Source organism: Balaenoptera musculus, chromosome 10 (assembly GCF_009873245.2).
Source record: "Balaenoptera musculus isolate JJ_BM4_2016_0621 chromosome 10, mBalMus1.pri.v3, whole genome shotgun sequence".
In the NCBI taxonomy this organism is placed as follows: Eukaryota; Metazoa; Chordata; class Mammalia; order Artiodactyla; family Balaenopteridae; genus Balaenoptera; species Balaenoptera musculus.
In genome coordinates, this window is record NC_045794.1 from 25,611,180 (window position 1) to 25,622,491 (window position 11,312).

At 36.9% G+C, this 11,312-nt stretch overlaps 1 protein-coding gene across 1 annotated transcript; it reads left to right on the forward strand.

Moving 5' to 3' along the window:
* Positions 1-310: 310 nt before the first annotated feature.
* LOC118902294 (60S ribosomal protein L37-like) lies at positions 311-644 on the forward strand. Its single transcript, XM_036866470.1, is given in 2 exon segments — positions 311-454; positions 457-644. Coding segments are annotated over 2 exon segments (291 nt in total). The 5' UTR covers positions 311-342; the 3' UTR covers positions 636-644.
* The last annotated feature ends 10,668 nt before the right edge of the window (positions 645-11,312 follow it).

Sequence of the window (11,312 nt, forward strand, 5' to 3'; positions counted from 1 at the left end):
TTCTCATCAGAAGTATTTTGTTAGAATACTCCCCCAAACTTTTAGCCGTTTTGGTGAGTGTATAGTGCTGTATCATTAGGGTTTTAATTTAAATTTACCTAACAACTAATGATGTTGAGAATTATTCATGTGCTTATTGGCCATTGATATCTCTTCTTCAGTTAATTTTTATATATGGTGGGAAGTAAAGGTTAAGGTTCATTGTTTTCACACGGATACCCGATTTACCAGCACCGTTTATCAAAAAGATGAACTTTTCCATCATTCAGTTACTCTGGACCTTTATCAAAAATCCACTGACCCAGCTCTTTGGGCCTCTTTGGTCTCGGTGGCAGAAGCGAGATGACGAAGGGAACGTCCTCGTTTGGAAAGCGTCGGAATAAGACGCACACGTTGTGCCGTCGCTGTGGCTCTAAGGCCTACCACCTTCAGAAGTCGACCTGTGGTAAATGTGGCTACCTGCCAAGCGGAAGAGGAAGTATAACTGGAGTGCTAAAGCTAAAAGACGAAATACCACCGGGACTGGTCGAATGAGGCACCTAAAAATTGTATACCGCAAATTCAGGCATGGATTCCGTGAAGGAACAACACCTAAACCCAAGAGGGCAGCTGTTGTAGCATCCAGTTCATCTTAAGAATTTTAATTATTAGTCATGCAATAAATGTTCTGGTTTAAAAAAAAAAATTCATTGACCCTATATGTTTGGATCTATCTCTGGACGCTTTGTTCTGTTTCATTGATCTATACGTCCATGATTAAAGCAATACTACACTCTATTAATTAATGTGACTTCAACAGAAGTCTTTAAACTAGGTAGTGTAATTCTTCCAATTTTTTTCTTGTTTTTCAAAATGATTTTGTCTATTCCAGGTTCTATGTATTTCTATATAGGTTTTACATTCACCTTGTAAATTTCTTCAGAAAAACCTGCTGAGATTTTTATTGTGACTGCATTAAATTTATAAATCAATCTGGGAATTTACGACATCTTAATAAAATTGACCCTTCTTCAATGAATATGTTATATTGTTCCATTTCTTTAGGTTTACTTTAATTTTTCTCAGCAATGTTTTATAGTTTTCAGTGTACAAGTTTTGTATATATTTTGTTAAATATACCCTAATTATTTATTTTTGCTGCTATTGTAAAGGTTATTCTTTAATTGCAATTTCCAAATATTGGTTGCTCATATATAGTAATATTGATTTCTGTACACTGATCTTGTGTCCCATTACCTTGCTAAACTGACTTTTTAGTTCTTAGGATTTTGTACATAGACAGTCACCTTTTCTGCCTTTCAAATAAATATGCATGCCATTTCTTTTTCTTGCCTCATTGCACTGGCTAGGAACTCCAGAGAAGGTTGAGTAAAAGTAGAAAGAGCACACATCCTGACCTTCTTCTGGACCTTATCAAGAAAATATTCAGTCTGTTACTCTTAAGTGGTTATCTGTGTGTTTTTTTTTTTTAATAGATATTCTTCATCAAGTTGAGGAAATTATTTTCTGTTCCTAGTTTGTTGAGAATTTTTTTATGAATAAGTGTTGAATTTTGCCAAGTGCCTTTTCTGTATCTATTGAGATGATTGTATGACATTTCTTTCTTAATCTGCTAAAATGTTGAACTATGATTTAGTTATACATTGTAAACCAACTTTGCATACCTGTGATAAACCCCACTTGTTCAAAGTGCATTAGTCTTTTTCCGTGTTGTTGGATTTAGTTTGATTTTTTAAAAATTAATATACAGCATTCATATTCACAAGGATATTTACTGTAGTTCCCTTTTCTGGAACAGTCTAGGTCTACTTTTGTTATCAGAGAAATGTTGGCCTTATAAAATAAGTTGGGAATTCCGTCCTATTCTATTTTTCTGAAGGAGTTTGTGAAGAAACGGGATTATATCTTTTTATATGAATTTTTATACAGAATTCACCAGTAAAGTCATCTGGACCTGGAGGTTTCTTTTGGGGAAGATTTTAAGCAATGAATTCAATTTCTGTAATAAATATAGAGCTTTTTAAATTATCCATTTAATCTTGAATGAGCATTGATAGTTTGTGTCTTTCAAGAAATTTGTTCATGTCATATATTTGTGAATTTATTTGTCATAAAATTGTTTATAATATTCCCTTAATAGTCTTTTAAGATTGTAAGTGATACCCTCTCTTTAATTCTTGATAATTTGTGTTTGCTCACATTTTTCCTTTATCAGTCTATCTAGATGTGTATAAATTATTTATTTATTTATGTATTTATTTATTTATTTATGTCTGTGTTGAGTCTTCGTTTCTGTGCAAGGGCTTCCTCTAGTTGCGGCAAGCGGGGGCCACTCTTCATCGCGGTGTGCGGGCCTCTCACTATCGTGGCCTCTCTTGTTGTGGAGCACAGGCTCCAGACGTGCAGGCTCAGTAATTGTGGCTCACGGGCCTAGTTGCTCCGAGGCATGTGGGATCCTCCCAGACCAGGGCTCGAACCCATGACCCCTGCACCGGCAGGCAGACTCTCAACCACTGCGCCACCAGGGAAGCCCCCTAGATGTGTATAAATTTTAATGATCTTTTTAAAGAACTAACTTTTGGATTCTTTGACACTTCTCCACCCTTTTTTTTTTTTTTGGTTCATTTTCTATTTCATTGATATTTCTTTTCATTTTTCTTATTTTTTTTTTTACCTTTTCTGGGCTCAATGTTCTACAATTTGTTAAGGTGAAATTTTAGATATTTAATTTTAGACTTTTTTTCTTTTCTAATATAAGTAATTAACATTATAAATTTCCTATTTAACACAAATTGTGATATGCTGTTTATTTTTCTTAATCACTTGCTTTGAAATATTTAAAAACTGACACATAGATCATTTAGAAGTAAATCATTTAATTTTGAAATATGTAGGTAATTTTAGATATCTTTCTGCTACTGGCATCTAATTTGATTCTGATATGGTCAAAGAACATACAGTATATAATTTTGATTATTTTAAATTTCTTAAGAATCATTTTATGTCCCAGAATATGTACTTTATTAGAGAATTTATATATGCACTTGAAAAGAATTTGTTTTCTGCTATTGCTGAGGAAAGGGTACTATTAATATCCATGATATAAAATTGCTTGGTTGTGTTGTTCATCTTCCCTATCAAGAACTTATTTTTTGTCTATTTAATCTAACAAATATTGATTGATAGAGGAGAGCTGAAGTCTCCAGCTAAAGTTATGATTAGTCTAATTTCTTCTGTTAATTTTGTTTTATTAGGTGCAAAGTCATTTAGAATTTTTGTGTCTTCTGAATTGATCCAGTTATCATTTCTGAAGTTTCCTTCTTTATCTCTAGTAACATTCCTTGCTCTAAACTCTTATGTCTGATTTTAATAAAGTCACTTCAGTTTTATTTTGATTATATGTGTACAGTTCATCTCTTTACTTTCTTTTACTTTTAACCTATCTGTATCTTTATAGTCAAAGTAGGTTTTTAATGGGTATCATATAGTTTGCCTTGATTTAACAAAAGCCCAACTTACAATATCTGCCTTTTAATTGAAGTATTTAGACTGTTTTCCTTTAGTGGGATTATCATTCTTTTGGATTTAAATTTATTATCTTGCTATACTTTCTGTTTGTTTCTTCTGTTCCTTGCTCTCCTCCCCCAACTTTTCCTGCTTTCTGTTGAAATAATCAATCCTCTTTTGAATTCTACTTCATTTCCTCTTTTGGCATATTAACTCCTTGTTTTTCACTTTTAAGGACTGCTCTAGTGTTTATCATATATACATGTATTATTATAATTAGGTATAGATGATGACTTATCATATACTATTATTATTATTAAGTACAGAAGAGGACTTACCTTGCTTTGTCTTGCTCATATTTGCAAGATCCAGAGGCAAAGTTTATTTACCAAGTCTCTAACATGTTTAAGGGTAAATACATTTCTAATCTGAAACCTTTCTGAGATGATCATTGCAAAAAGTCAGTGTCGTGATGTGAGCAAAGTGCCTGTGAGCACTACATCCAGCTGTGGATTAACACAGTATTTAAATCTTTGTTTCCCCAATAAAGTCAGAGCATGCTTGGTGTCCTGCCACCCAATGAAGAATATAAGGGGAGTATAAGAACTATGTATTTTTATAAGGGTAAATATAAAGTTTTTAAGTTTCACATTCCCAACATGGCAATAAAGTGCTGTCTCATTTTATTCTCAATCTAATATAACTAACAAGGTAGAATATTTCAATTGCTTTTAAATGTCTCCACAGAAATCCTACTCAAACTGTGGAAGCCTAGACTATATCAGATATGTGTCATTAGTGATTTTTAGAAAAAATGTCCTAAGAACTCACCAAAATATTTTGACAACCGCTTTCTGTTTACTTCCGTATATAAAACTGTTACTTTTTCATTTCTTAAGATAGAACTACAGAAACTTTTTTAAGTAAACATAAAGAACTAAAATACAATTTAAAGTTACTGTATTTAATAACAGACTTGAAACTTGAGCAAAAGACTTGGGGCCCAAGAACTATACCACCTCCAAGGGAAACAAACAAAACCACTCCTGGACTGATAGGAGACAAATGAAATAATGTCTGAAAAGCATTAATGTGTATCATGTACTTATTTGAGGATAGTGGAAGATTACTTTGCTGTTCCAACTGTGAGCTTTCAGGAAATTATCATATAAGTAGTATACCTAAGCCTTGTGAGGCAGAATTGACTTCTGAGTTGAAAATGAAAACAAAGAGTGAAATTAGGAATTTGTCATTTTACCTCATTTTTAAATTCATGGCTTTGTGAACTTATATTTGAAATGATTCATTATCTGTGAGGCAAGACTTCCAAAAGAAGTGAACTACATGAATTATTAAACACACCTATACTCAAAACTATGGAGAAGGCAAGAATACCCATCTGAACAAATATGCTGAGTGCATACGAACCAAATGCTGTTAGCATGTAAAACATAAGGGTTTGTATGTGCCAGAAACACACTTGGAGCCTCTTCAGGGCTCTGTTGTCTCGCCCAAGGATCTCCTGAGCATCTTCAGGAGCACAGCAGGGCCCAATTATAGACCCAAGGGCACATCATACAACCAGGGAAACATGTAACTCAAAATCATCTGGCCAGTCTGGCTTTCCTGATTTAGGGTGTGTTGGGCAGAAAATGTGATGATGACACTGGGTGTGCACTGCTGCAAAGCTAGACCCCACAGAGGACAATGACAGGCACTCAGCCTGCTAGGGGAGCCAGCATTAGGCAAACCCTTTCTTCCTTTCATATCTATCCATTTAAAAAGGGTAGCTTTTTAATTATGGAGCTTTGAAGAATAGCCCCAGTTGATCAATGTGAGCACAATAAAAAGAGGATTAATTGGTTTTTACAACATGTAAATAGCCTAAAATGGTTTTTACAACATGAAAATAGCCTAAAATGACAACTTCCTCTGCAAACTAAAAATGAGCAGTATGTCTTCATTCTCTGCTTTCTTTACTTTCATCACTTCCTCCACTCTAGTTCCTTCAACATTAGACTCAATTCAGTTGGCATATTTGAAGGTTCAAAGACTCTCTCCCTCTCTCTCCATGTTTTCACTTTTGTTTGCATAAATCTCAGGCGGTTCGTGCTTGGAAGGAAAACACATTCGAGAACTGGAGGCTGTGCACGGGGATTTGTAAAGCTCCTCAAGTACATAATTATGATGGGGGATAGAGCTGGGCTTAGCTGAGATAATTATCACATGCCTGGCCCGGAAAAAGTGGGGAGAGTACAGTTCTAAGTAATGGAGGAAGGAGGGGAAAAGGTAAAAAAGTATGTGTGAGGCAACACAAAACCATTAACAGTGGAAATTCCTGAGCTGAAATGTTTTGGTCAAATTAATTTCAAGCATTATCTGTGATCTGAGTAATAGGTATAGTCATTCAATATTTTTGCAGGGCCTGCTATGTGCCAAGCACTGTGCTAGGCGCTGGGGACAGTCTGAGTTCCTGCCCTCAAGGAGCTTACAGGAGGGCAGGAAATCTGGGCAACTACAACATGGCTTGTAAGAGTGGTGGCCAGAGTCTCATGGGAGCAAAGAGAGGGACATCTAGTTAGACGTGGGGACCAGGAAAGTCTTTCAGGAGGCAGTGATAGCTAAGCTGAAACTCTAAGAATACGTAGAAATTAGTCTCTGGAGAAGGAGGAGCGCCCAGGGAAGGAGAAGCATCCCTTAAACAGGGAATCCAGAGAGAAGAGAGTGTGGGGCTTTTGAGAGATTGAGAAATTCAGGCTGGCTGGCTCATAGAGGGAAGTCTGGAAGTGGAGTAGTCATGAAGGAGCCTTGTGGTCACATTAGAGACCTTGGGCTTTGTTTTAAGAGCAGTGGAAAGTCACTGGAAGGGGATAAATAGATGAGTGAGACCAACTGTATAGCATTTTAGAAAGACAGCTCTGAGTGCAGAGTGGAAACAGATCAGAAGGAGGCAAGACTGGAAGTTGTGTCAGGGTTGTGTTTCCATAACTTAGGAAAGAGGGAGACTGTCCAGAACCACAGCAGTGCTGCTATAAAGAATTAATACAACCTTAGCAGCTTAAAGCCACACAAATGTATGATCTTACAATTCTGGAGGTCTGAAGTTCAAAATGGGTCCTCTAGGGCTATAAGCAAGAATTCAGCAGGGCTGTGTTCCTTTCTGGAGGCTTGAGGTAAGAATCTGTTTCCTTATGTTTACTAGCCTCTGGAGGCTGACCCATTCCTTGTGCCATGGCCCCCTTCCTCCATCTTCAAGGCCAGCATGGCTGATCAACTCTTTTCCGTATTGTCATCTCTCTGGTTCTGAATCCTCTCTCTCCCTCTTCCCATTTAAGGGTCCTTGTAATTACATTGGGCCTAACTGGATAATCCAGGTGAATCTCTTTATTTTAAGGTCAGCTGATTAGCAACCTTAAGTCTATCTTTAGCCTTAATCTCCCCTTACCATGCAACATACATCCAAAGACTGGGGATCAGGATGTCAGCATTTTTGGGTGATGATTATCCTGTCCCCCACAGTGGGCACTGGGAGAAGGATTCAGGAGATATTCAGGAAACTGAAGTAATATCACTTGGTGATAAATGCTTCCTCAGGAATCAGCCTCGTATGCTCAGTCAATTTGTTTTTGTCCTCTCTTATTTCCTTCATTCACCTATAGCCTTGCAGTATATGAGGGAAAGAAAATCAAGGTGGCTGACAGAAATGCATCATTACAAAAGGGGAAAAAGAGATCAGAGCAGAAGTGGTTCAAGGAAAAATCTGAGTAAATGGGCAAAATTTACCTGTAGAAATAGTTCTGAGATTCCCAACAGGGGAGTGATTTCTATGCTTTACTCATAGTCATGATGATTTTACTCTGGGAAATTTTCAAGGAAACGTTACCACTCATCTTTGAATAACTCTTCAGAAGAATCTCAGTAATTACCCATAAAACATCTAGATTTAAATGATGTAACTTCCTGGTGCTATTACCAAGATAAATTACCACATTTCCTCAATTCTAAAATGCACAATTTCCCCACACTCTAATGTTTCTAAAATCAGGATGGATGTAAACATTTAATGTAGTTATTAGTTTTTTCCTCTCAAAAGTTATTTTCAGCTGAGGTTGTCTTACAATTAAGGAAATATGGTAATTGTGAAATGTCCTTCTAAAAGTTGCCCTGCTATACTGGGTTACTGGTTATATAAGAGTTTCTGTGAAACTGAATATAATTATTTTAGAGTAATTGATCTAAAGGTAGTTATAATAGGTTGAATAATGGCCCACAAAGATATCAGATTCCCATCCCTAGAAACTGTAAATATTACTTCATGTGGCAAAATCTTTGCAGATGTAATTAAGTTAATGGTCTTGAGACAGGGAGACTATCCTGAATAACTGGGTGTGGGAGGGGGGTGGCTAAATGTAACCCATGTAGTCTTATAAGAGAGAGATTTGATGTGAAGACAGAGCAGAGAGCGATTTGAGGATGCTGACCTTGAAGACTGAAGTGATGCAGCCACTAGCCAAGGAATGCCTGCAGACACCAGAAGTTGAAAAATGCAAGAAACAGTCTTCCCTTGAGACTCCAGAGGGAGTGTAGCCCTGCTGACACCTTCATTCAGCCCAGTGATACTGATTTTGAATTTTTAGTCTAGAGAACTATGAGGGAATAAATTTAAGCCACCAAGTTTGGGGTAATTTGTTATAGCAGCCAAAGAAAACTAATACAAGTTTCCCTGATAGTAATTGTGCAGCAGGACCAGCTGTGTGTTTAGAACAATCCTATCTCTGTCTTGTGACTATAAAACAATTCCCTGGAGGCCTAGGAGAATGTTTACTGTTCAATCCTAATTAAGGTAACTATACATTTTTCTTGACTATTTCAGTGATCACAGTGAATTTTGTGTTTGTCTCTTTAGCAAATATCCCACTGCCCCCTGAGATGTAACAGACATGTAATCTGGATAAGAAAATGGACCCCATCTCCAAACTTAGGGTAAGCTCTGCTTTACCTATCCAGGTTGAAAACCCATTTCTCCAACCACAGTGACTGTCCTAGTAAAGGCAGACTATGTTAATAAGTAAACAGCATTCCCTTTGCCAAAGAAGTTAGTATAGACCCAAATCAGACCAATGAGCTGTGAGATGTTTGAGACAGATGGTTCTCCATCCTGAGAGAGAAACTAGAAGGCAGGTACCTTCCTACGGGATGTGAACAAGGAGGAAGCTAACAACATGGTAGGCAGAAGGCAAAGATATGGCTTCTGGATGAGAATGTTAATGTAACAAATCCTTTATTGAGCATCCATTATGTGCTAGAAGCAATTTTATGTACTTTACAGGATTAATTTATTTAATCCCCATAACAATCCTATGAGGTATGTTGCCAATTTGAATCCTGTTACATAAATAAACAAATTCCCTCTATTATCTCAGTCGGTTTGAGTTTTTTTGTCACACACAGTCACACACATTCACGCTGATACAGCTAGATAGCTTTATCTGGGGTGGCTATGGGAAGGTAGCCATCACCACCTAAAAAACCACTAAACATTGAAATCACACACTGTGGCATAAGCAGAAAACACCCGCCTGATTTTCTGCAGCACAAGCCTGACCAGTACCTAACTCTGAATCAGCCCAACTTTCTGCTTTCTCCTCAGTGGTCAAACAGTGTTGGTGAAAACTAGATACTTGAATAGCATAACACCCCATAACCCCATGGTTCCACATTTCATTTTAGACATCAGTGCTGCTCAGATTTTTCTTCACTTTCTACTAGCTATCTTTTGAATTGTCCAATGCAATAATCTAAATATGTATTGCTTTCCTCTTGGGCCCTAATCCACCTCATTTTCCTGCTCTCAGCAGACCTTTCTTACCCTGTATGGAGATGTTGGACTTCACCTGTGAACATCCTTAACTCCTCCACCTGTTCTCCTTGCTCACTCAGTCAGGGGTTTCACCTGGATACAGCTGCACGTTTAGATATATTAGCAAACAATTTATCCAATCTGGGGTTAATATCCACAATATTCAAAGAACTCATGCAACCTGATCAAATAAACAAACAACCCAATTAAAAAAATGGGCTAAAGTAGGCATAGAGGGAACTTTCCTCAACATAATAAAGGCCATATATGACAAACCCACAGCCAACATCATCCTCAATGGTGAAAAGCTGCAACCATTTCCACTAAGATCAGGAACAAGACAAGGTTGCCCACTCTCACCACTATTATTCAACATAGTATTGGAAGTTTTAGCCATAGCAATCAGAGAAGAAAAAGAAATAAAAGGAATCCAAACTGGAAAAGAAGAAGTAAAGCTGTCACTGTTTGCAGATGACATGATACTATACATAGAGAATCCTAAAGATGCTACCAGAAAACTCCTAGAGCTAATCAATGAATTTGGTAAAGTAGCAGGATACAAGATTAATGCACAGAAATCTCTTGCATTCCTATACACCAATGATGAAAATTCTGAAAGTGAAATTAAGAAAACACTCCCATTTACCATTGCAACAACAACAAAAAAATATCTCGGAATAAACCTGCCTAAGGAGACAAAAGACCTGTAGGCAGAAAATTATAAGACACTGATGAAAGAAATTAAAGATGATACAAATAGATGGAGAGATATACCATGTTCTTGGATTGGAAGAATCAACATTGTGAAAATGACTCTACTCCCCAAAGCAATCTACAGATTCAATGCAATCACTATCAAGCTACCAATGGCATTTCTCACAGAACTAGAACAAAAAATTTCACAATTTGTATGGAAACACAAAAGACCCTGAATAGCCAAAACAATCTTGAGAAAGAAAAACGGAGCTGGAGGAATCAGGCTCCCTGACTTCAGACTATACTACAAAGCTACAGTAATCAAGACAGTATGGTACTGGCAGAAAAACAGAAATGCAGATCAATGGAACAGGATAGAAAGCCCAGAGATAAACCCACACTCATATGGTCACCTTATCTTTGATAAAAGAGTCAAGAATATACGGTGGAGAAAAGACAGCCTCTTCAATAAGTGGTGCTGGGAAAACTGGACAGCTACACATAAAAGAATGAAATTAGAAAACTCCCTAACACCATACACAAAAATAAACTCAAAATGGATTAAAGACCTAAATGTAAGGACAGACACCATCAAACTCTTAGAGGAAAACATAGGCAGAACACTCTATGACATAAATCACGTCACAGCAAGATCTTTTTTTTGACCCACCTCCTAGAGAAATGGAAATAAAAACAAAAATAAACAAATGGGACCTAATGAAACTTCAAAGCTTTTGCACAGCAAAGGAAACCATAAACAAGATGAAAAGACAACCCTCAGAATGCGAGAAAATATTTGCAAATGAAGCAACTGAAAAAGGATTAATCTCCAAAACATACAAGCAACTCATGCAGCTCAATATCAAAAAAACAAGCAACCCAATCCAAAAATGAGCAGAAGACCTAAATAGACATTTCTCCAAAGAAGATATACAGATTGCCAACAAACACATGAAAGAATGCTGAACATCATTAATCATTAGAGAAATGCAAATCAAAACTACAATGAGATGTCATCTCACACCGGTCAGAATGGCCATCATCAAAAAATCTACAAACAATAAACGCTGGAGAGGGTGTGGAGAAAAGGGAACCCTCTTGCACTGTTGGTGGGAATGTAAATTGATACAGCCACTATGGAGAACAGTATGGAGGTTCCTTAAAAAACTAAAAATAGAACTACCATACGACCCAGCAATCCCAGTACTGGGCATATACCCTGAGAAAACCATAGGTCAAAAAGAGTCAT